Source organism: Scyliorhinus canicula, chromosome 1, assembly GCF_902713615.1.
Source record: "Scyliorhinus canicula chromosome 1, sScyCan1.1, whole genome shotgun sequence".
NCBI lineage: Eukaryota > Metazoa > Chordata > Chondrichthyes > Carcharhiniformes > Scyliorhinidae > Scyliorhinus > Scyliorhinus canicula.
Window position 1 is genome coordinate 270,697,146 of NC_052146.1, and position 26,438 is coordinate 270,723,583.

The following is a 26,438-nucleotide window of genomic DNA, read 5'->3' on the forward strand; positions in this document are numbered from 1 at the left end:
TGAGTGAGCTAAACCAGCCCCTTGTTTATTGTCACAAGTAGGCTTCAATGAAGTTACTGTGAAAAGCCCCTAGTCGCCACATTCCAGCGCCTGTTTGGGGAGTCCGGTACGGGAATTGAACCTGCGCTGCTGACATTGTTCTGCATTACAAGCCAGCTGTTTAGCCCATGGTACTAAAGCAGCCCCTGTAGCCCCTGTACGGTCCGTAGTTCGCATTGCCTCCTGACCCCCAAGCCCTAATGGTTCAAAGAAGGGAGTATCATCCCTAGAGGCAGTATCGATTTTGATAGCTCATCTATATATTAAATACAATAAGAAAATGCACACAATCTTTCAAGATTTCCTGTGAAAACTGATCAAATCAAGATTCCTTACATTCCATGGTCAAACAAAAGAAAACATTGGCAATGTCAATTTCTTTGATGTTGAAGGGAAAGAGTATGTTGTTGTGGTCGATAGCTAAAGCATATGTTGAGTGTCTGCCCAGTACAATAAGTGCCAAAACCAGTCAGGTTTTGACAAGTTGGTTTGCATTTTATGAATTGACAGAGCTGTTGAATAATGGTCCACAGTTTACATCAGAATATTTCTGAGTAAGAATGGAGTCAAATTTGGCCAGATACCACCATATCACCCAGCATCAAATGGACCTGCAGAAAGAAGGGTACAGATTGTTGTGCAGAGGTCTTTACTGAAGTATTTTGCTAGGTGACAAGCTAGGCTGTAATTCACTTGTTTCTCTTCGACACAGGCTAGACAATTGTCTGCACTCTTCCAGAATAATGTCTAGCCTATAACAGGTTGCTCACCATACAAATTTGTATGTGAACACACTCCGAGGACAAGGCATAAGATGTCTAATTCTGATGTCAATAGCAAAATCAGAGGAAATCAATCCAAAGTGAAGATGAGTCATGATACATGAGGCATGAAACTTGTAGAGTTTGTTGCTGGTCAGAAAATCACTGACATGATAAGGAGCAAAATGTGATTGAAGTTGTATAATGAGGCTAGGTGTAGTGACATAGGCACTGAGGATTGGAGAGAAACCATGTAATTTGCTGAAAGAGGAAATCTAACAAAGGGAGAGCATGACAATCCTCTAATAGTTCAAATTGCTCCTGGAGTCCGACATGAAAATCATATAGAAAGTGAAAGTTTGCCAGAATTACAGAATCCACTCACAGAGCAAAGTGAGTAGTGGGCAGGATTCGCCATCCCGCCACACCTGTTTTCTGGTGTGGCACGCGCCCCCCTCCGCCAGCAGGGGGATCCTCCGTTCTCTCAGCTGGCCAATTAGGTTTCCCATTGTGAGCATCCCCACGGCGTCGGGAAACTCGCTGGCATGAGTGCGCTGCTCCCACCAATGGAGAATCCGGCCCATGGTCTTTGATTAAGATGTATAAATCAATTTCACAGTTCAAACCGTTCAGTGGTGTTGGAAGTCAAAATCAAACTTCAGGATTAATGCAGTCAGAGCTGTTCAAAGAGCAGAGTCAGGCGAATGAAAATGGTAGGATATATTTGGTCATTAATGGCAGGATTCTACATTCCAGAGTGTTCCCGCCAGCGGAGAATCAGGACTGGTCCCCGCTGGTGCTAGGAGTGGCACCCAGGTGCGTGTCACAGTCCTTTGACATGCAAATATTTACAGAATGGCAAGTGCATCAGATTCCTATCACTCTCTGGCTCAGGCTGCCATTTGGAATGGGCTCCCTGTCCCAGAGTCCAGCGGTAGATTCCCCTTCCCATTCACAGTGCACATTTCGACCCCCTCTCCCTCCAGCTGATAAGTGGACATGCAGCCAGCCCCTCAGGAAGGAGGGTAATTTTCTCCCCAACCATGGGAATAATGGGTAACCCCTCCCCACTCTACACATACACAGCAGTGACCCAAGCCCCCAGCATCCCCTTCAACCCTCCACCCCCTTTCAGGTCCCCCACCCCTTTGACTAACACTCTTCAGACGCTGCCCCCTGTCATTGCCAATGGCGCACTGCCACTGGCACTATGGCACTGACACCCTGGCCTGATGTGATGGACCCGAGGGGGGGGGTCAAGGGAGTCATCTCATTGCTAATGTGCCCCTCTATCATTGCCAGGCTGCAGACGGGGGTTCCCCAAGGTGCTAGGAGGTTGGATGGGCTTGGGACATGGGGTGAGGGCTTGATCCCGGGACCCTCCCCTGGGATTGGGGTCCAGTGTCTAGACTTGTCCCTTCCGACCCTCAGCAACTTGAAGATAACCCTTGACATGGTGATTTAAGGCAGCTCTCTGTTCAACAGCATCATTCTGGTCAGACATTTTAAACTATGAAGTGGCTTCCTCATCCTGAAATGCTCTGCCTGACAACTGATGAACACTTCAGTCAGTTACGTGAAGAATCAATACAGGAACAATTTCCCTTTCCTAACATCTGCTCCCTCAGCCCTATGCCTTTTAAATTGCAGCTGTTTGACGTGGCAGAGCCTTCACAGAAAGCCCTCAACACTTCAAAAGGCTGGGAATCCCCTGTGATTCTTTGAATTGCTAAGCATCCATTCAATTTCATAGAGAATACCTTTCACTAGCCTGTGATAGACAGCTTAATGCTGTTAGAGGGTTTGTTTATTTATATTTCTCTTCAAGCTTGAATGCATCTCAAGTACCCTCCATTGATCCTAACCACAGTATTTATAAATGCTCTTGTCATGATTGCCAGTTCCTGACCACTTTAACAATGCTAAGTGCTTTTTGTGGTTACAAAAAAGGAAGTGAAACCACTTAACTGCTTTGTGGCAGAGGAGCACATTAACAATGGGATAACCACCCACCCTCGGGGCCCCACCGTGCCAGGGTTGCGGTTGGTCATAGCCCGCCCAGTGGATTTTCCGCTGTGGGGGTCATAGCAACACGCAGGTGGAGATTGGGCTTCCAGCCCATTAATTTCATGTAAATCAGCACTTTGCATGTTCCCGCCGGTGCGGGTGGGTAGCCCTCGACAGGCGGTGGCGTGGGAATGGAGTTTGAGGATGGATCTGTCGTCTGTCACCGATCCCATTTTTCAGCTGACGCTCAATTCTCTGTACGATCGGGATTCCCGATCGCAGCGGCAGAGAACGGAGAATCCCGGCCAAAGAGAAAGAAGCCAGGGAGGTTAACTAAAAGTATATCGGAAAGAAGAAGAGAGAAGCTGATTGTTCCATTATTTCTTGTCAAATGATACTTTTGCCAAATACATGTTGGTGTTATGGAGAAATGTTTTTTTATATGTAAACTACTCTGGGAATATTGGTCATATATGTACTGGTTATTACTACAATAAAGTTAAATATGCAACCTAACCTGTCACATTTTCCGGTGTTGCTGATGTTGGTTTAGTCATATTGTATTCTGGGACATTATGTGCATGTATCATTTTACATTTTAATGTATACATTGTTTTCTTTGAAGTGGGGAGTGAGTGTAGTATATTACAGCTGCCTCTTTGCTGCTGTCTCAGTTGTGGAGCTGTGAGTAAAGTTGATCAATAATGGTTGTCTGCTGTAAGCTCCCATGTTAATCTGCCACACAGCACCAATAGTAGCCACGAGTGACAGCAGGACAGATACTTATTAAAATGTGAAATAATGGGCGGGATTCTCCGATAATGAGGCAGAGTGTCCGTGCCGTAGTGAAAGCCGTTGTGTTTCACGATGGCGCGAAACGGCCTCGGGCACGATCAATTCAGGCCCCGATAAGGGGCCAGCAACGGGGCTGTGAGAAACGCGGTGGGCGTGGCGCCAGAGCGGCGTCATCATCGCACGACGACCGGCTGACGCCACGCCGTGTCAGCTAAAGTGCGTGATCCACGCACAGAGGACCCGACCGATGGAGATGGCTGTACCCCGCCGTGCCGCTCCCAGGTTCAGCGACAGTGATCTGGACACGATGCTGAACGTCGTGGAAGAGCGCAGGGCCATCTTGTGTCCAAGACGTGGGCACCGGCAACCAGCAAGCACTGTGAGGTGCAGCTGGCGTGAGGTGCGCACCGCGGTAAGCGCTGTGGGGCACACTCTCCGGTCTGGAGAACAGTGCCGCAAGAAGCTGCACAACCTCACGAGGGCTGCCAGGGTAAGTACCCCGAGGTTTCCCCCGGGCCATCCACCCCCTCCCCCCCTCCCCAAAGCCCACCATCACGTATCGTGGCCCCACCTTCTGCCCACGCAGGGGGGTGTGGGGGATACCACGTTGTACCTGACCCACAAGGGCCCCCCCTAACCCAGTCATAATGGTGACAACATCTGCGCATCTTGATGGCGAACGCCTAACTCGGATGCTCTCTCTCCCCCCCCCCCCCCCCCCCCCCCAACCACCTCTGCCCCCGCAGGACAAGACTGCTCACAACCTTCGTGAGCGTTCAAGAACCGGAGGGGGATCAGCTGTGCTTCACCCCCTCACCGTCCATGAGCAGAGGGCTCTGGACCTCGCTGGGGGAGCCGCCACCCGGGAGGTAGCACTATGCCAGGTCGGAGGCGCAGGAATAAGTGAGACTCCCCTGCCTGGCTACACCCCCTCAGCTCGTCACCTCCTCCCCCCCACCACTGCCCCAAGCCCCCCTTTTCAACCCACCCCGTGACACATACCCCCCACACTCTAACCATGCCAATACTGCACCCACTCACAATGCCCCCTCACCCCCTAACCCCCCAACACTGCACCCACTCACAATGCCACCCCCACCCCATAACCCCCCGACACTGCACTCACTCACAATGTCCCCCACCCCCTAAACCCCCCCTGACAATGCACCCACTCACAATGCCCCCCACCCCAAACTCCGAGTGTCTAGCAATGAAGGCCTCATTGTCGTCAGCAGGGCCCCTCCAGAGCGGTCCAGGCACCGAAACCTCATCTTCAGGAGGCCAAAGCACCTCTCCACAACACCCCTGGTTGCAGCATGGGCCTCATTACAGCGGGTCTCCACGTCGGACTGTGGCCTCCGTATAGGCGTCATCAGCTACGACCGCAACGTCTAACCCCTGCCGCCCAGCAACCAGCCCCTCAGCCGGTGGGGAGGGGGTGGGGTCCCTCGAAAATAGTGGGGATGAACAAATAAGCGAGTATGAAGGCATCATGCACACTGCCAGGGTATTGGGCGCACACGTGCATAATCCTGATGCAATGAATGCACTTGAATGTTCATATAGTTGCCCTTTCTGTTCAGGAAAATGTCCTTGTCGTCCAAGGGTGGACACATGCCGACATGCACCCAATCAATCACTCCCTGAACCATCGGCATCCTGGCCACGGAGGCGAATCCTGCTTCCCGGTCAGCCTGGTGTGCGCGGTCCTCTGGAAAATTAATGTATCTGTCCACGATGTCATACAGGGCATCGGTGACGGCCTGGAGCATCGGTGCACCAGTGCCTGCGAGATTCCAGAGAGGTCCCCACTCGGCGCCTGGAAGGACCCCGTTGCGAAGAAATTAAGGGCAACCGTCACCTTGACGGCCAACGGAATAGAATGTCCTCCCCTCGTTCCACGTGGTGCCAGGTGCATATTTGTGCCACGGTCTCCCGACTCAATCAGAGTCTCCTGCTGCATGCCGCATCCGGAGGCTCCTGGAATGACATGCTGTCCCGATACACTCAAGGCCGCATGGGGCGCCTCTGGCTCCTTGGCACCACCACCTGCTCCTGCTCTTTCCCCTGCGCCCCAGAAGGATTCAGCATCCTCCGCATGCCCGACAATGTGGTGGTCATTGTCACCCTCCGCCTCCTCATGCACCTGTCGGGCGGGAGGCCCTGCAGCATGACCCGCTGGCACTTGGTCCTCTGCAGCCAGTCCCTCTGCTGCAGCCGCCGCTACAGCAGCTGCTCTGAGCCACCTTCGTTGGCGGCAAAGAATCAGCCGCTCCTGCCACGGCGGCAAACATTGCTGGATGGTGCGCGAACATAACGACGTACGCGAATGGAGGGGGGGGTGGTTGGGAAGGAGAGACGACAACAACATGTTTAACGATGGCGCTTTGACACCTTGACAGCCAGGGGCATGGGATACATGGGTGCCCTGGCTGCCCTGTACCGCTGCAGACACACATGCAACCTCCGCCCTGCCCACTGTCTCCGTCCACCACGCTCTCAACCCCATCCCACCTCACTGAGGCGCTACTTGCCTCGGCCCATCAGCGTGACCTGCACCTGCACTTGGAAGCGTGTCTTCGCCACCGTTCTGCCATGGAAGGCTGGCTGGCATGTCGTTCCCGCGGGTAACCACGCCCGACCCCCCCCTCCCCCCAACAGCACGGCGGCATTATTTCCTCCACCCCCTCCTCCTTCCTCCACCCCTCCTCCTCCCTCCACCTCCCACCACCCCCTCCTCCTCCTTCCTCCAACCCCTCCTCCTTCCTCTACCCCCCCTCCTACCTCCACCCCCTCCAACTTCCTCCACCTCCTACCTCCACCCCCTCCTCCCACCACCCCTCCTCCTTCCTCCACCCCCTCCTCCTTCCTCCACCCATCCTCCTACCTCCACCCCCTCCTCCTACCTCCACCCCTCCTCCTTCCTGCACCCCCTCCTCCACACCCTCCTCCTTCCTCCACCCCCTCCTCCACCCCCTCCTTCCTCCACCCCTTCCTCCTACCTCCACCCCTCCTCCTCCTCCTTCCACCCCCTCCTCCTTCCCCCACCCCACCTCCTTCCTCCACCCGTCCTCCTACCTCCACCCCATCCTCCTCCTACCTCCACCCCATCCTCCTCCTCCCTCCACCCCCTCCTCCTACCTCCATCCCCTCCTCCTTCCTCCACCCCCTCCTCCACCACCTCCTCCAACCTCTCCTCCTCCCTCCACCCCTCCTCCTACCTCCACCCCCCTCCTCCTACCTCCACCCCCTCCTCCTTCCTCCACCCCCTCCTCCTTCCTCCACCCCCTCCTCCTCCCCCTCCTCCTACCTCCACCCCGTTTCCTCCACCCCTCCTCCTACCTCCACCCCATCCTCCTCCTACCTCCACCCATCCTCCTCCTCCCTCCACCCCCTCCTCCTACCTCCATCCCCTCCTCCTTCCTCCACCCCCTCCTCCTTCCTCCACCCCCTCCTCCAACCTCTCCTCCTCCCTCCACCCCCTCCTCCTACCTCCACCCCATCCTCCTCCTCCCTCCATCCCATCTCCTTCCTCCACCCCTCCTCCTTCCTCCACCCCCTCCTCCTACCTCCACCCCCTCCTCCTACCTCCACTCCCTCCTCCTACCTCCACCCCCTCCTCCTACCTCCACCCCCTCCTCCTTCCTCCACCCCCTCCTCCACCCCACCTCCTTCCTCCACCCCTCCTTCCTCCACCCCCTCCTTCCTCCACCTCTTCCTCCTTCCTCCACCCCTTCCTCCTACCTCCACCCCCTCCTCCAACCTCTCCTCCTACCTCCACCCCCTCCTCCTCCATCCACCCCCTCCTCCTACCTCCACCCCTCCTCCTACCTCCACCCCTCCTCCTTCCTCCACCCCCTCTTCCACCCCACCTCCTTCCTCCACCCCTCCTCTTTCCTCCACCCCTCCTCCTACCTCCACCCCTCCTCCTCCTCCTCCTCCTTCCACCACCCCTCCTCCTACCTCCACCCCCTCCTCCTACCTCCACCCCATCCTCCTTCTCCCTCCACCCCATCTCCTTCCTCCACCCCTCCTCCTTCCTCCACCCCCTCCTCCAACCCCCCCCCCCTGCCGAGCACTGTGATATCCTACTCCAAGAGCCCCCCCCCCACCTCCTGCTGCCGACGGTGAAGCCGGCCACTCACCTCCTTCCTCCACAACGTCAGCCAGCATGACTGGCTGATGAATGTATTTACCAGGTGTGAACCTGCAGTCACGCCGTCAGGCCTTCGGCCCATCCGGGCCATTGAATAGCTGGGGCCCGGAGAATCACCGTACTTGGTACCTCGGGCGATTCTCCAGCAGGCGCGGCGTCGACCTCGATGACACCGTTCTCGCCGTCTGGGAGAATTGTGGAATGGCGTCAGACCGGCGCCGCGGGAACCAAATGGCGCGAAAGACGATTCTCCCATACAGCGCAGCATGGGAGAATCGCGCCCAGGATGTTTAGACTGAAATAGAAAGCTGCAGCTACACAAGCTAAACCTCCATTTTTACAAAAAATCATCTTAGAATAGATATTTAAAAATCAGATGAGTCAGCACTTAAGGAAAATGTTTTCACAGGAAGGCGACTGGGTACAGAGCTGCATGTAAAGAACGCTACAGGAAGGTGGAAAATTGCAAATTGTTTTTGAAAAATTCTATCTTCCAACTAGTGGATAGACTTGACAGAGGAACGCATGGAAAACATCTGAAGCAAATTCAGGTACGAGATGCCGCATGGGTCACTGTAAATTCAAATCAGGGTTCTGTTGATTCACTCTTGCATCCTGGAGGTCAGATTAGATACAATTGGTGCATTTTCTGACTGAAGGAATCAAATGGGAAAAATGCATGAAGAAATGATTTATGATCGATCTCATCTGTATAGCATGCTATCCTGAACTTTCAGGTCACTGGCACCAGAAATACCTGTTTGTTTGCTTTTACCTAGACCCAAAGTATCCGCTCAATAATGTGCATAAGCAAACCATTTCCGATGATTATATTGCTGCTCCAGCTAATCATATGCCCATCAAGGCTTTTAAGGTGTACCTTCAAAGAAGGTTATAGAAAGACTTGCAGCAGAGGGGCTGAATGAACACTTTTCTTGTTTTTTTCCCCCACTTCATAGAATTTACAGAGCAGAAGGAGGCCATTCGGTCCATCGACTCTGCATTGGCCCCCGGAAAGAGCACCCCACTTAATCCCACGACTCCACCCTATCCCCGTAACCCAGTAACCCCAACTAGCCTCTTTGCACACCAAGGCCAAATTATCATGGCCAATCCACCTAACCTGCACATCTTTGGACTGTGGGAGGAAACCGGAGCACCCGGGGGAAACCCACGCAGACACAGGGAGAACGTGCAGACTCCGCACAGCCAGTGACCCAAGCCGGGAATCAAACTTGGGACCTTGGAGCTGTGAAGCAAGTGTGCTAACCACTGTGCTACCGTGTTGCCTTAAGTTGTAGATGCCAAGCGTGTGGCTTTTGAGCAAGAGATGCATTTTATGCTACTTACCTGTTGTCCCTAATTCCTGCACATCTTAACTTGCCGTTGCTATGTCTTACATCTCATCCCTTCTGTGCACATGCAATGTTTCAGCATGTATGCAGAAATGAAAGGGTGCAAGGCATTGTAGTGCTTTTTGGTCCCCCAAAGCAGCTTGCTCAGTTTGACAAGCCCCATATTCTGCCCAAAGTTTACTCCATGCTCTTTCTTCTGATTCATACACACATCATTTGCAGAGGTCAATACCAGTGCAGGGCAAAAGTCTTTTATAATTACTTGTCATTTTGATAAATCAAAGTTTTTCTTTTTTGCAGGTCACCGAAATTAAATTTTCATTCACTGAAAACTATAGCAAAGTTCAAACAGCGGGTGGAACTTGTTCTGTCACGAGAAGTGTTCCTAGTGATATTGGCAAGCACCAGTGTCTAGAAATACAGTTTTTAAGAGGATTCTGTTTTTTTTTAATATATTTTTTTAATATTTGAAGCTTTTAATTTGCCTGAGGCTACAGGGAATGATGAAACGCATATGTCAAATAGTAGCTGCAGTTAATTTTTTAACTCTATGGATACAAAAGCTTGAGGTTGAGGTTTCTTTGCTCCCTTTTTGAAGTCAGGGTACCAGCTTTTAGATTGGAAAATGTAACTACTTAACGAAGAGCGAAGCACATTCAAACAACTTGCACACAATCACACTGAGGAACTGTTGCAACCATCCATTACAATGTCCTGCTCGTCATTAACACATGTCTAAATTATGTAGACGAAACACTTTAACAATACTGTAGAACCTGAGAGGGTCACTTTATGTTCCATGCAAATAAAGCATTCTTTTGTTATCAATAAAAATTAATTACGATGGCTGCTTACAAATCATGAAATTGCATAATTCAACAGTTTTACCACTGATGGTGCCCTCTTAATAGAAATACATTAATGTGGCTGATGTACCATCAATTGGACTCGAGACACGATGAAGATCCAAACTGTGGCTTTAATCAGCTTGTTGTTAGCCCGGTGGTCGACTACAGAGAAAGGCCGACCGCCAGGAAACCTGGGTACTTATACCCCGCCTCAGAGGCGGGTTCTACTTGCCTCTCGACCAATTGGTGAGCTGTCACATGACTAGTCCCAGCCAATCGGATGAGAGGCACATGACCAGCCAGAGCCTATGGGGAACCAATGCTCTGCACCAATGGCAGTGCTCACATTCATACCACCACAGTGACCAATTTTCATTGGGGGTATTTTAGGCTATCACTGTAGACATTTATGGTATATACTCAACTGTGGCGTGCTCCCATATAAAGTAGGTCACAATTGTACTAATAAATTCTTCTCAGTCTCCACGGCCACAGCAACTGACATGAATGTATAAGGTGCATCGACGATACACCTCCTGACTCTAACTAACAAGGCTGATACCTTTGTGAACTGGAGGAGGTTTAATTTTCTTGATGTGCAGTGATATGGCCACCGTCTTTCCAGGTCGACATCCTGCAACACTCCAAAATAACCCCTTTTTGAGGTGCAAGGTGCCGTAGGTTAGGAAACCAGGGATATCCCCTGCAGACCTTGGCTATGATTCAATAAATGTTGGCAGAGATCAGATATAAAAACAGAACATCCCTGAGCAGTCAATAGGCGGCCTTGAACAATAATTCCACTACCCGGACCTGTTTAGGAGTTGCTGAGCTGGGGTGGGGGTTTCCTGCAGTACAGCCCTGAGACAGTGCTGATATTCCCGGTAGTTGCTGCCTCCCTCATAATATTGCCATGCAATGAGGAGAGCCAATGTTGCTAACAGACAAAGAGAACCATCTGTTGCATGAACAGGAAGAAACATATGAAGCGGATGATGCAGTTGCAGTGGGAGATCTCCAAGAGTAGCCTGTCTAATGCCAGTAACTCACTTAACACAGCTTCTCGTAAACTGCTCTACCACACCCTTGCCATTTCCTGCTCGGAATGCGATCAAAACTAGTCCATCCCTATGCCAGTAAAGACATTCCATCCCACTGACTATCTTTCATAAACTGCCTTCCTTTGCCATGTTCACAGTTCTGATAGAAATACTCCATAAGGGTGGCACGGTGGCGTAGTGGTTCGCAATGCTGCCTCACGGCACTGAGGACACGGGTTCGATCCCGGCCCCGGGTCATTGTCCTTGTGGAGTTTAAACATTCTCCCATGTCTGCGTGTGTCTCACCTCCATAATCCAAAGATGTGCAAGGTAGGTGAATTGGCCACGCTAAATTGCCCCTTAATTGGAAAAAAATGAAAAAGAAATACTCTATCGACACGATCAGAATAAAAAAGGTTTTACACTTTAATCATGTTCACAAATGCAAAGACAAATTATATGCATCTCGGTATCAGTCTTCCGCGCCTTTTTACATCACCATTATAATGAACTGCTCATCCAGTGACTTGGGCACAGAAAATGAAAGGCTGCTGAGAAAGTGAGATGTAAGATTGACTTGGGTGAGATGTGGGAGGGAAAATGATGCAGCAGCATGAATTGTAACTTTAAAAACTTGGAAGAAGAACTGTGTGCCTAAAAAAAACGAAGAATTTGGCCTGCATCAAGCAATTTGCAACAGAATTACCCAATACTTTAAGTCTACCATAAACAGCTTATAATAATAATCTTTGAGTGTCACAAGTAGGCTTATATTAACACTGCAATGAAGCTACTGTGAAAATCCCCTAGTCGTCATACTACGGCGCCTGTTCGGGTACACTGAGGGAGAATTCAGAATGTCCAAATCACCAAACAGCACGCCTTTTGGCTTATATAATACATAGTCTCTCACCTCCCAATAAAAAAATTAAAAAATCCTTTCACTTGATGTGGGCGTCACCGGCTAGGCCAGCATTTCTTTCCCATCCCTAATGGCCCTTGAGAAGGTGGTGGTGCGCACTCTGCCATTATTTCCACAGACCATGTGGCAGAGGTACAGCAAGATTTTGACTCAGCGACAGTGAAGGAATGTCGATAGAATTCCAAATCAAGATGGTGTGTGGCATCGAGGGGAACTTAGGTGTGGTGGTGTTCCCTGCATCTGCTGCCCTTGTTCTTCTCGGTGGTAGAGGTTGAAGGTTTGGAAAGTGCTGTTGATGGAGCCTCAGTGAGTTGCTGTGGTGTATTTTGTATATGGTATACAATGCTGTCACTGTGCATTGGTGGTGCAGGGAGTGAATGTTTCAGCTGGTGGATGGGGTGCCAACCAAGCGGATTGCTTTGTCCTGGACGGTATTGAGTTTCTTGAGTGTTGAGCTGCACTCATTCAGGCAAGTGGCAAGCATTCCATCACACTCCTGACTTGTGCCTTGTAAGTGATGGACAGGCTTTGGACAATCAGAAGGTGAGTTACGTGCAGCAGAATTCCCAGTCTCTGACCTGCTCTTGTAGCCACAGTATTTATATGGCTTGTCCAGTTCAGTTTCTGGTAAATGGTTATCCCTAGGATGTTGAGTGTGGGAGATTCAGTGATGGTAATACCATTCAATGCCAAGGGGTTAGATTATCTCTTGTTGGAGTTGGCCAGTGCCTGGTACTGTGTGGTGCAATTGATACTTGCCACTTTTCAGCCCAAGCCTGAAAGTATCTTGATTTTGCTGCATGTGGCCATGGGCTGCTTCAGTATCTACGTTGTAAATGGTGCTGAACATTGTGCAATCATCAGCAAACATCCCCACTTCTGACCTTAAAATAGAGAAAAGGTAATTGATGAAGCAGCTAAGACGATTGGGCCGAGGTCACTACCCTGAGGAACTCCCGCAACAATAGCTTGGACTGAGACAATTGACCACCAACAACCACAACCTTTGTGCAAATATGATTTCAACCTGTGGAGAGTTTCCCCCCTGATTCCCATTGATGCCAGTTTTGCTCGGGCTCCTTGATGCTACACTTAGTCAAATGGTGCCCTGATGTCAAGGGTAGTCACTCTCTCATCTCGCGAATTCAGCTTTTTTACCATGTTTGGACCAAGGCTGTAATGAGGTCAGGAGTTGAGTGGCCCTTGCTGGACCAAATCTGAGCAACTATCATAGGCTTTTACTGTGTAAGTGCCAGTTGATAGCACCTTCCATCACTTTGTTGATGGTCGAGAGTGGACTGATGGTGCGGTAATTGGCTGGGTTGGATTGTACAAAAAGACCTCATGAGTAGTGGTGGTTGTGGGCCTGTGCCAGAGCGAAGGGGATGTGAAGGGTTCCAAGGAACCTTGGAGCTGTACTTGCTGCGGCTTTGAATTCCTGCTCACTTGTAGACTTTACACATCTCTGAAACAGATTGGGGTATGTAACAAAAGAAACATGCCAACTCCTTCACAAGCCATATATCATGCAAAAAGGACTGAAGCAGTTATAACGTTGAGTTGACACTTACGAGTGCGTGCTTTAAAATGACATGACGAAAACGTTGTAGAACATATGTTTTCAATGTAATGAATGGCACTCTGAAGATAAAATGAAAATAGATCTCCAAGAGGATCAGAAACTTTTGAAAGTTTCTTATCAGCACTCCAAATGACAGCGGGGAGATTTTCAACTGACTTAATGAATGGCAATAGTGAGATTGCAATAGATCAGTATCTGGACAGACCTTATAGGAGCAGTTGAAACTGGTAACAGTGTGAGTTTGAGAGCAGATTGAAAATCAGATTATCTTCAATCAAGTTTTAATGTTTTCCTCTCAGTTTCCTCCCCCTCACTTGGCTCCTAAACACGTTAACTCCTTGCTGAGACTTAGTACCATGGGTGCCCTTTCGTACTATTCATGTGTAAGTAGTAAGTTATGGCAGGCTAGTAGATCAACTACGTGGATACCATAACCAAGTTAGACGCTGTCCTCGTCCAATGCCCACACACAAAGGGGTCACTACATAGGAGATAATGATCACAAGCAAAAAGCTGAAATGACATCTCCATCCTGAACCCAGGGGGCCTTGCATACCCTTAAAGCTACCTTAATTGGAATCAGTTGATTCAGTGCAAGTCCCTGAGATAAAATCGAGAGTCCTCCTGATTTGACTGGTCCATGTGTCCACAGAAGTGCAATGTTGGCTGAGCCATCGAGTTGTACCTTCATAGGGTGGCATGGTGGCACAGTGGTTAGCACAGCTGCCTCAAGGCGCTGAGGACCCAGGTTCGATCCTGGCCCCGGACACTGCCGTGTGGAGTTTGCACATCCTCCCTGTACCTGCGTGGATCTCACCCCCACAACCCAAAGTTGTGCAGACTAAGTGGACTGGCCACGCTAAATTGCCCCTTTATTGGAAAAGAAAATAATTGAATACTGTAAATTTATAATACAAAAAAGAGTTGTAACTTCTTCTGTTGCACAATACCTATCTTTACATCGAAAATGCTCCTCACACAACCATATTGCATTGGGACTTTCAGAATATAAGTGTAATTCATCTGTACATTCTGGGGTGAATGAAGTGTTGGTCCGGAAACACTTACCTTTGTCTGGAAGCAGCAGAATAGTTGGGTCAGGTAGGGGTGCTTTCTTGCTAACGCCAGTATCCTCTTCTCAGTCATTGTGCAGTCCACGTCATCGTCTTGGAGAATGACATCTTTCTTTAGCACTTTTACAGCGTAGACTTCATCGGTACCTTTTAACTCAGCTAACATGACCTACAATTTATAAATAAGAACAAGAAACATTTGTGCCCTATAACAAGAAGTGGATCCAGAGATGTATAATGCAAGGACAGGATACTCCCACATCATGGAGATTCGGTTGGAGAACAGGGATCCAGGAAAATACCATGTCGGAATATTTCCCTGATGTATTCCTGCCATATAGGGAACCTTTCTTGAGTGGCAGGCCGGGATGCGGATTAGCTGCCCACTCCATGGAGGTGGGCAGCAAATTTAAAGCCCCAGTTAGTAATGATTTTCCAGGCTCACCAGCATTTTATCAGAAGCAGAGTCGTTCCCCTGCCAGGTGGGGAGCCTGCTAACTCTGCGGAGGCAATCTCCCTGTGATAGGCCAGGGTCTATAGAGCTGAAGGCTCCATGCACCACTGATGGGGCCACAGGAAGGTAAAGCTGCCCATGTGGTCCCAATAATCCCCCCAATGGCCTTTCCCTTCCATTCCACAGGGCATTCAGTGTTCGCCGCTCTGCACTGTTAATTTAATTCTATGCCTCTGAGGGCACCTCTATGTATTCGACTTGCTTCAGTAGTGCCAACCTCTCCCCATGGGTCTGCCACAGCTCCAGAGCTGTCAGCCTCTGAAATGACCAGCAAATTTAAGGGTGCATCCACCATTCTTAATGGGCCACCTTTGAGAAAATTGTAATGCCAGTCTTGTTGGCAGCAAGTGGTGGGCTTGGAATCCCCATTTGATCTTGATGTCTGGGTTCCGATGCCCATGGGAAAACCCTGCCCCGTGTCCATTCATATTCTTGTAGGTAATTTTCTAAATGCAATCAGTGGACAGGAACATCGGCCAGAGTGTAAATTGTGCAGTTGATCTGATTCTCCCAATTTCTCGCTGGATTAAGTGACAATTTCTTTGACAGAACAATGCAGACCTGTCAAGTCTCATTTAAAGCTAAACAGGGCTCTGCGGGGTACCAATTCATTTTGCCCTCTTTTCTGACAGCATGTTCCAGAAACCTTAGTCCTGAGATTCATCTGAAATTAGGCCTTGCCAGCAAATTTCCAGTGAGCTGCAAATGCCAACTGCGCATCCAGAGGTAGCCCAGGGGATCCTTGAGGAGAAATCTGGGCCAGTTGTGTCCCTGGCAAAGGGCTCTCTGGTCGACCGTCAATGGCCGATGATTGGGGAAGGTGAGTAGCAGAATGATCAAGAGCAGGATTGATCTTCCAAGCTCTACATTCCCATCAAGCTCACAGTGAGTTTCGACAAAGCATTGACATCTGAAATGCTAACTTCCCTCCTGATTGATGATCGCGTGTTTTCAGCATTTTCTGTTTTTTTTATGATGAGAAGTTAATGATTGTCTTGCATAAGAACAAAAGAACACAAAGGTAGGATTGTCCGTTTGAGAGACTACGTCCTCCCGCTGTGGCTGAATTGCACCTGATTTGCGCTCACGCCGGAACTTCTGCATAGTGAGGATTGTAACGGATTCCTGCTATTGGGCCACTATTTTGAGCAGGCGGCCCGATAGCGAGGCTCCATGCTGGGACGCCCGGCAACACAATTCAGCACACCCTCTCTTCCCCCCCCTGCCACCCCACCGGATTTTCTTTTTTTTTTTGTAAATAATTTTTATTGAAGAAATTTTTCAAAATACAAACATTTTAACCCCCCCTACATTTACATTTAAATTATAACAAAACAAAGTCAAACCCCCCTACTTAACAAGAAAAAGAAAAAAAGTCCCCCCCCCCACCTACTCGCGCGTGTCCCCCCCCCCCCCCCCCCCCGCCGGCGAACCGACAGTCAGACCAACTTATCATTTCTAGCAGCGTCCTCGGGCAGGCCTTGCCCGTGCCACCACCGCTACCGTACTTCCTTCGTCTTTGTCCCCCCTCCCCCCCCCTCCTCCCCCCTCCCTCCCGCCCTCCCCTCCCCTCCCGGGTTGCTGCTGTCACGGCCTCAGTTTCTATCTCTGATCCAAGAGGTCTAGGAAGGGTTGCCATCGCCTGAAAAACCCCTGCACCGACCCTCTCAGGGCGAATTTGATCCTTTCCAATTGGATGAAGTTTGCCATGTCGTTTAACCAGGTGTTAACACTCGGAGGCCTTTCGTCCCTCCACTGAATCAGGATCCTCCTCCGAGCCACCAAGGACGCAAAGGCTAATATTCCAGCCTCCCTCGCCTCCTGTACCCCCGGTTCCACCCCAACCCCGAAGATCGCAAGTCCCCATCCAGGCTTGACCCTGGACCCCACCACTCTCGACACCGTCCCTGCCACCCCCTTCCAGAACTCCTCCAGTGCCGGACATGCCCAAAACATATGTGCATGATTCGCAGGGCTTCCCGAACATCTAATACACCTGTCTTCACCCCCGAAAAACCGACTCATCCTTGTCCCCGTCATGTGGGCTCTATGCAGTACCTTAAATTGAATGAGACTTAGTCTCGCACATGACGACGACGAGTTGACCCTCTCCAGGGCGTCTGCCCATGTCCCGTCCTCTATCTGTTCCCCCAGCTCTAACTCCCACTTATCTTTCAGCTCCTCTACTGGTACCTCCTCCACCTCCCGCATAATCTTATAGATGTCCGAGATCTTCCCCTCCCCGACCCAGACCCCTGATAGCACCCTATCACTCACCCCCCTGTCGGGGAGCGCGGGGAACCCCGCTACCTGTCGTCTGGCAAATGCCTTCACTTGGAGGTACCTGAACGTGTTCCCCGGGGGGAGCCCAAATTTCTCCTCCAGCTCTCCCAGGCTCGCAAACCACCCCTCTATAAACAAGTCCCTCAGTTGTCTAATACCCACCCTCTGCCAGCTCTGGAATCCCCCTCCTGTGTTTCCCGGCGCAAATCTGTGGTTCCCTCTTAGTGGTGCCCCTATCAGACCTCCCACTTCCCCCCTGTGTCGCCTCCACTGCCCCCAGATCTTGAGGGTGGCCGCCACCACCGGGCTCGTGGTATACCTCGTGGGAGGGAGCGGCCATGGTGCCGTTACCAGTGCCCCTAAGCTTATGTTGCTGCAGGACGCCCTCTCCATGCGCTTCCAGGCTGCCCCCTCCCCTTCCATCATCCACTTTCGTACCATCGATGTATTTGCCGCCCAGTAATATCCTGAAAGGTTGAGTAACGCCAGCCCTCCACTATCCCTACTCCGCTCCAAAAAGACCCTTCTAACTCTCGGGGTGCCATGTGCCCACACATACCCCATGATACTACTCGTTACCTTCTTGAGAAAGGCCCTGGGGAGGAAGATGGGCAGACACTGGAACAAAAACAAGAACCTCGGGAGGACCGTCATTTTAACTGACTGCACCCTCCCTGCCAGCGACAGCGGCACCATGTCCCACCTCTTAAACTCCTCCTCCATCTGTTCCACCAGTCTGGAAAAGTTCAACTTGTGGAGGGTCCCCCAGTTCTTTGCCACCTGCACCCCCAAATACCTAAAACTTTTAACTGCTCTTTTGAAGGGGAGCCTCCCAATTCCCTCCCCTTGGTCTCCCGGGTGTATTACAAAGACCTCACTTTTCCCCAGATTTAATTTATATCCCGAAAAGTCCCCGAACTCCGCTAGTATCCCCATTACCTCCGGCATTCCCCCCTCCGGGTCTGCCACATACAACAACAAATCATCCGCATAGAGCGAGACCCGATGTTCCTCCCCTCCCCTTGTCAGTCCTCTCCACCCCCCTGAACCCCTCAGTGCCATCGCCAACGGCTCAATCGCTAATGCAAAGAGTAAGGGAGATAGGGGACATCCCTGCCTAGTACCTCGATGTAGCCCAAAATATTCTGACCTCCTCCCGTTTGTTACCACACTTGCCATCGGAGCTGAATAGAGCAGTTTTACCCACTTGATAAATCCCTCCCCAAACCCAAACCTTTCCAACGTCTCCCACAAGTATTCCCACTCCACCCTGTCAAATGCCTTCTCCGCGTCCAGCGCTACCACTATCTCCGCCTCCCCTTCCACTGCTGGCATCATAATCACATTTAACAATCTCCGGACATTTGTGTTAAGTTGGCGTCCCTTCACGAACCCCGTCTGGTCTTCATGGACTACCCCTGGCACACAGTCCTCTATCCTGGTTGCCAGGACCTTTGCTAACAGCTTGGCGTCAACATTCAGGAGGGAGATGGGCCTGTAGGACCCGCACTGGACCGGGTCCTTGTCCCGCTTCAAAATCAAGGAGATCAGGGCCTGCGACATTGTTGGGGGCAGAACCCCCCCCTCGCGCGCCTCATTAAAGGCTCGCACCAGCACTGGACCCACCAAGTCCACAAATTTCCTGTAAAACTCCACCGGGAACCCATCCGGCCCCGGCGCCTTCCCCGCCTGCATCTGGCCTATCCCTTTAATTAGCTGCTGCAGCTCTATCGGCGCCCCCAACCCTTCCACCAGCTCCTCCTGTACCTTTGGGAACCCCAATTTGTCGAGAAAGTTCTTCATTCCCCCTCTCCTCTTCGGCGGTTCAGACCTATACAATTCCCTATAGAAGTCCCTAAAGACCCTATTCACCTCTTGCCCCTTCTGCACTACATCCCCACCCCTCTCTCTCACTCCCCCAATCTCTCTGGCTGCATCTCGCTTACGAAGCTGGTGTGCCAGCATCCTGCTCGCCTTTTCCCCGTACTCATACGCCGCACCCTGCGCCCTTCTCCACTGCATTTCCGCCTTCCTAGTGGTCAGTAGGTCGAACCTGGCCTGCAAGCTACGCCGCTCCCTTAATAGCCCCTCCTCTGGTGCCGCCGCATATTTCCTATCTACTTCTAGGAGCTCCCCCACCAGCCTCTCCCTTTCCTGCCTCTCCTTCCTCTCTCTGTGTGCCCTTATGGAGATCAGCTCTCCTCTGATCACTGCTTTCAAGGCCTCCCAGACCGTCCCCACCTGCACCTCACCTGTGTCATTCGTACCCAGATAGTTCTCAATGCCCGTTCTCACCCTTCTGCACACCTCTTCGTCCGCCAACAGCCCTACATCCAGGCGCCACAACGGGCGTTGGTCCCGCGCCTCCCCCATGTCCACGTCCACCCAATGTGGTGCATGGTCCGATATCGCAATGGCCGAGTACTCCGTGTCCTGCACTCTCGGTATCAGCCCCCTGTTCAATACGAAAAAAATCGATCCTAGAGTACACTCTGTGGACGTGGGAGAAAAAAGAATACTCCCTCGCCCTAGGCCTACCAAATCTCCATGGGTCTACCCCTCCCATCTGCTCCATGAACCCCCTTAACACCTCTGCCGCTGCCGGCCTCCTATTCGTCCTGGAACTCGATCTATCCAGCCCAGGGTCTAACACCGTATTAAAGTCCCCTCCCATGATCAGGCCCCCTGCCTCCAGTCCCGGGATGAGGCCCAGCAGGCGCCTCATAAAACCCGCGTCGTCCCAGTTCGGGGCATACACATTTACCAGTACCACATTCTCTCCCTGCAGCCTACCCCTCACCATCACGTACCTGCCCTCCTTGTCTGCCACCACCTCTGCCGCCACAAACGACACCCTCTTTCCCACCAAAATCGCCACCCCCCCGGTTCTTGATATCCAAGCCTGAGTGGAACACCTGTCCCACCCACCCCCTTCTCAGGCGGACCTGATCTGCTACCCTCAAATGAGTCTCCTGCAGCATTGCTACATCAGCCTTCAGTCCCTTCAGGTGTGAGAAGACCCTTGATCTTTTGACCGGCCCATTCAGCCCCCTTACGTTCCACGTGATCAATCGGGTCGCAGAGCGACCCGTCCCTACTCCCTGTCGATTAGCCATGTCTTGTCCCTTGCTCGCCCCGGGTCATCCCTTCTTTTCTGACCCGCTTCCCATAGCGATGGCCCCCCCCCCCCCCCCCCCCACCCCCCCCGGCTCTCCCCTTCTCGTCCCTGGTCTTTCCAGCAGCACCCCGGTGTCCCCCCACAGCCCCCCCCCCCCCTTCCCCCCCCCCCTGGCTAGGACCCCTCCTAGCCGCGATGTACCCCACATCGTACTCCCGAGAGTCAGCTGGTCTCCGCTGACCCGGCTGCTCCTGCCACATTCCGACTCCTCCCGGTTCACCCCATCTGCGCCCGTGAAAGATCCCCTTAAAACCCCCGAGAAAGACCCGCATAATCAACCCGCTCCCCCCCGTCCCGTCTCCCCAACTTAACGATATAAATACCCAATGGCAACTAAATACATAAATACTTAACTACATACTTAAATAACAAAATAATTAACTAACTATCAACTAACAGTGTGCCCAACCATCACCCTCCATCAAACAGTATAAATAACCGCAGATAACCATAACCCGAAAAGAAAAGAAAAAAAAAGGAACAAAAAAAAAAACCCCCCCCAAGCACCCAAAGAAAAAGGGTAAGAGGGGTAAATACCTAAGGGAAATTGGAAACGGGAAAAAACACCCCATAAGAAGCCAACGACCCACAATAGAGATTTCAACAGTACAAATATACAGAAACACCCAACAACTCGAAACCTTCAAAATATTCAGAAAAGTCAACCGTTCGAGAAAAAAACACCCCAAACAATCCACGAAACTGTTACCCAGTTCCGACCTGGCCTGAAAAAGAAAAGGGCCACTTGCTCAATCAAGAGTCCCCCGGCGGCTACGACCGCCGGTGCTCCCAGGTTTTAGTTCGTGTCCAACTTTTCCTCTTGTACAAAGGTCCAGGCCTCCTCTGGGGACTCGAAATAATGATGTTGGTCCTTGTAGGTGACCCACAAGCGCGCCGGCTGCAGCATTCCAAATTTGATCTTTTTCGCGTGTAGCACCGCCTTTGTCCGGTTGTACCGGGCCCGCCGCTTTGCCACCTCCGCACTCCAGTCCTGGTACACCCTTACCGTCGAGTTCTGCCACTTGCTGCTTTTCTCCCTTTTTGCCCACCTCAGGACTTTCTCTCGATCACTTAGCCGCTGGAACCGCACCAGCACCGCCCTCGGGGGCTCGTTTGCCCTAGGCCTCCTGGCCATGACCCGGTATGCCTCTTCCAATTCCAGGGGCGCCGGACCGGCCCCTTCCCCCATCAGGGAGCTCAACATCTCCGCCACATATCCCGGGAGATCCGACCCCTCCAGGCCTTCTTCCAGGCCCAGGATCCTCAAATTTTTCCTCCTCATCCGAGTGTCCAGCTCCTCGAAGCGGCTCTGCCACTTCATGTGGAGTGCCTCGTGCACCTCCACCTTTGCCCCGATGACTGTGGCCTCCTCCTCCCTCGCGGTCATCTCCTGCTGCAGATCTTTAATCGACGCCTCTTGGATCGCCTGGGCTCCCACCAACCTGGTGGCCGTCGCGTTCATGCACTCTAAGAGCTCCACTTTCATCTCCGTGAAAAAACGGAGGAGAGCGGCCTGCTGCTCCTCCGCCCATTTCTTCCACTCCTCCGATGCACCGCCGGCCGCCATTTTGATTTTCTTCCCCCGCTTTTTTTGGGGAGCTGCTGCCGTTTTTCTTGCCGCTCCACTCCGGGTACCGACCATAAAATCGGTCTAGTTCTCCTCAGGGGACCTTCCCCCACCGGGATTCGTTTTTTCAGCGCCGTTGGGGCCCTCCAATTGGCCCAAAAACACCTTTGTTGCAGGAGCTTCCAAATGTGCGGCTTAGCTAGTCATAGCCGCAACCGGAAGTCCCCACCGGATTTTCTGAGTCAACTCCAGGGCTCCTGGTACGGGGTGACCCAATCCCCCTTCCCAGCGACCAGAGGCCTCCAAATTAAAGAGACCAACCCTGAGACCCCCTAATTAAATAGGTTGTGTTTGACAGCTTCCACACACACTTACAGCTACCAGTATTGTTCCATTCATCTCTCTTTAGCTTGAGTGACTTTGAAGTAGTCAGTAGTGAAAGTAACAGAAAGCACTTAACTCCCTTTGATGTGGTCCAGGAGCTGTCAATCATGGCTTGATGTTTATAAACATTGCTCAGTTTCCCAGCTGACCACTTCAATGTCACTCAATGTGAAGGGGGATAAATGGAACAATGTAGACAGCTGGGTGTGGGTGGAAGCTGTCAATCACAGCATAGTAAAATCAATATCTCCGAGAAATGAATGAATGACTTGCAGGTCAAAGAACTGAGGGGGTTCAAACCCAGCTGACTGGTTTTCTCTTTCCAGGTATTGGTAGGTGCTGTTTCCTCTGCCTGAGTCAACAGGTGTATTGCCCAGGTGAGTTTTAAAGCAGTGATTTTTTTTTCACTGCCTCTGTCTGGACTGTTCTAGCTTCAGACAGAGGGCTCTCTTCTGGGAGACTTCCAGACAGGGGGCTCACTTCTGGAAGGCTTCCAGACAGGGGGCTCTCTTCTGCAGGGGTTCCAGAAAGGGGTCTCTCCTCTGGGGGTCTTCCAGATACAGTCTCTCTTCTAGTGGGGGGCTTACAGACAGGGGTCTTGCTTCTGGGATGATTCCAAATCGGGTCTCTTTTCTGCGGGGTTATAGACAGGGGACCGGTGAATCATGCCAGCCCAAAGAATTTGATACATATAGGTCTTAAATACTCCTTCTGGCACAGAGCGCGAACCTCAATCCCAATGCCTCCAGAGGACTGGTGCCCTTTTTCCCCCCAAAGCTGGCTTCCCTGTTGCATCGGGAACTCTGCTACTGGCGGTAGGAGGCGGAGAATCCAGCCCAAGGAATAGGACTAAGTAGAGGACATTTAGTCTTCAAGGCTGGTCCACGATTCAACAAAATCATGGCTGATCTTCTACCTCCAATCCACTTTCCCGTATTATCCCCATATCCCTTCATTTCGTCAGTAACCAAAAATCTGGCAACCCCTATACTGAATATATTCAGGGACTAGGCAACCACAGCTCTGTGGGTCACAGAATGCCAAAGATTTGCAAATCTTAGCGCGAGGAAATTTCCCCTCATCTCAGTTCTAAATGACTTGACCTCTAAGACTGTGATCCCACATTCTAGTGCCCCAGGGAAACATTTTCTTGCCATCTACCCTGTTGAACTACACAATAATTTTATATATTTCAATTCACTCGCCTCTCACTCTTCCGACAACCAGGGAATATAGACTTAGTCTATTCTCTCCTCGTGCTCTATCCCTTCATCCCGGGAACCAGCCTAGTGGATGTTTGTTGGGTCCCACTCGGACAAGTAAGGAGACCACAACTGCACACAGTACTCCAGGTGTGGCCTTGCTAGTGCCCTGGATAACTATATTAAGATTTCCTTGCCCTTATATTCTAAGCTCTTTGTAACAAAAGCTAACATACCATTTGACCTCCAAACAGCTTGCTGCAGCTGCATGCTAACTTTCTGGGATACATGTGCAAGGTTACTCAGGTTCCTCTGAATGTATGCATTTCCTGGTCTCTTACTATTCAAAACATATTCCACTTTTCCTTTATTTACTGAGGGTATAATATTTGCTTTACATCTGATTTACTAAGAAACGCAGGTTGCCTTTTTTACGGCACTAGCTGCTGTAAAGCAGGTAAACTTAAAGGTTCAGCCACTTTGAGAAGCCGGGGAGAAGGAAAGCTTGCAAAGTAAATAGTTAGGATTGAGGGGTGGGGAGACGTGGGGTCTTGGGGAAGGTTGAGTGGGGGCAAGGGCATTGGGTGGTCAGTGGTCAGTTGGGGTGTGGTCAGTTTGGCGGTGCTAGTTGGTCAGTGGGCAGGTCAGATGTTCAGGTTTGTCTGTCTGTCAGGGGATAGTCAATGGGCAGCTTGGGTGGTGATGGAGGTAGTGGTCAGTAGTAGAGATGGTCAGGTGGTCAGTGTGGGGTGGTCAATGCGGGGTCAGGCGGTCGGAGGGTGTGTTGAGTACGGGATTGGCGAGGGTAACGCATGGGTCCGTTTTTGTCCAATGTGTGCAGGAGGGTTTCCTGAGACAATATGTAGATAGGCCAACAAAAGGTGAGGCCATATTGGATTTGGTACTGGTAACGAACCAGGAAAGGTGCTAGATTTGGAGGAAGGTGAGCACTTTGGTGATAGTGACCACAATTCAGCTACGTTTACTTTAGCGATGGAAAGGGATAGGTATATACCGCAGGGCAAGAGTTATAGCTGGGGGAAAGGCCACTGCTGTTTGTCATTTTTATAAATGACCTGGTGGAGGGCGTAGAAGGATGGATGAATAAATTTGCAGATGACACTAAAGTCGGTGGAGTTGTGGACAGTGCGGAAGGATGTTGCAGGTTACAGAGGGACATAGATAAGCTGCAGAGCTGGGCTGCCAGGTGGCAAACGGAGGTTAATGCAGGAAAGTGTGAGGTGATTCATTTCGGAAGGAGCAGGAAGACAGAGTACTGGGCTAAAGGTAAGATTCTTGGTAGTGTGGATGAGCAGAGAGATCTCAGTGTCCATGTACATAGGTCCCTGGAAGTTGCTACCCAGGTTGATAGGGTTGTTAAGAAGGCATACGGTGTGTTAGCTTTTATTTGTAGAGGGATTGAGTTTCGAAGCCATGAGGTCATGTTGCAGCTGTACAAAACTCTGGTGCAGCCACATTTGGAGTATTGCGTGCAGCTCTGGTTGCCGCATTATAGGAAGGATGTGGAAGCATTGGAAAGGGTACAGAGGAGATTTACCAGGATGTTGCCTGGTATGGAGGGAAGATCTTACAAGGAAAGGCTGAGGGACTTCAGGCTGTTTTTGTTAGAGAGAAGAAGGTTAAGAGGTGACTTAATTGAGGCATACAAGAGGATCAGAGGATTAGATAGGGTGGACATTGAGAGCCTTTTTCCTTGGATGGTGATGGCTAGCATGAGGGGACATAGCTTTAAATTGAGGGGAGATAGATATAGGACAGATGTCAGAGGTAGGTTCCTTACTCAGAGAGTAGTAAAGGCGTGGAATGCCCTGCCTGCAACAGTAGTGGACTCGCCAACATTAAGGGCATTTAAATGGTCATTGGATAAACATGGATGTTAGGGGAATAGTGTAGATGGGCTTTAGAGTCGTTTCACAGGTAGGCGCAACATTGAGAGCCGAAGGGCCTGTACTGCGCTGTAATGTTCTATGTAACTGGAAGTCCTGTAGGGAGGTCAGGGGGGGGGGGGGGGGGGGGTCCATTTGGAGAATCGGATGGGGTGGAGGGAGTCATATGGTATCTGGTTGGGGGAGGGGGGTGTTAATACTACAGTAACAAAGAAGTTAGCGGAGGTTTTACTTCTTCTGACCTTTTCTGGATAAATATTACCATAAGAGAGTCAAAACCATCTGAAGTTTGCAATTTACATCATACTTTCCGGTGTCCAACTGAAGTTTGTACTTCTCAGGCATTTGCTGTGCAACCCTCATCTGGGGACCTCAAGGTGGGGGTTTACTGAGTGCATTTTTGGAGTACCCCGAGTTACAACGCCCTAGAACTCGGAGGTACAGGCCTATATTTTTAAATTGTATGTCAAAAATTTATTATGGGTTGCAGAATACCCCTAAGTCAAAAATTGATCACTGATTTTCCCACTGGCAATCAGCACCTACAGCATTCCCTTTGGGCTGGGAGAACTCTACCTGCTGTGCACAAACAATAACGGATAAAGCACAGGAATAACAGTGTAATACTGATCTGCAGTTAAAACTATATTGGTTATTGATACTAAGTGTATTCTTTGTTTGATGTTGGATTGAATGTTTAAGCTACCTTTCAGACCCCAGCTGAGTAACATGAAGCAGGATGTGCTCTCCCAAACTGACAGAGTGATCGATGCTTCCCTTCCCTGGCAGGATGTGATTCCCTCCTGAAGTTGCAGAGTATTAACA

General features: G+C 50.8%; 1 protein-coding gene across 2 annotated transcripts in view; it reads right to left on the reverse strand.

Annotated features, from left to right (window-relative positions):
- prkcea (protein kinase C, epsilon a) overlaps positions 1-26,438 on the reverse strand; it is a 697,348-nt gene that overhangs the window by 243,951 nt on the left and 426,959 nt on the right. For both annotated transcript variants that reach the window (XM_038813231.1, XM_038813238.1), the window contains one exon: positions 14,574-14,747. In XM_038813231.1, coding sequence (XP_038669159.1) covers positions 14,574-14,747 — 174 coding nt within the window. The remainder of the gene's footprint in view (positions 1-14,573; positions 14,748-26,438) is intronic.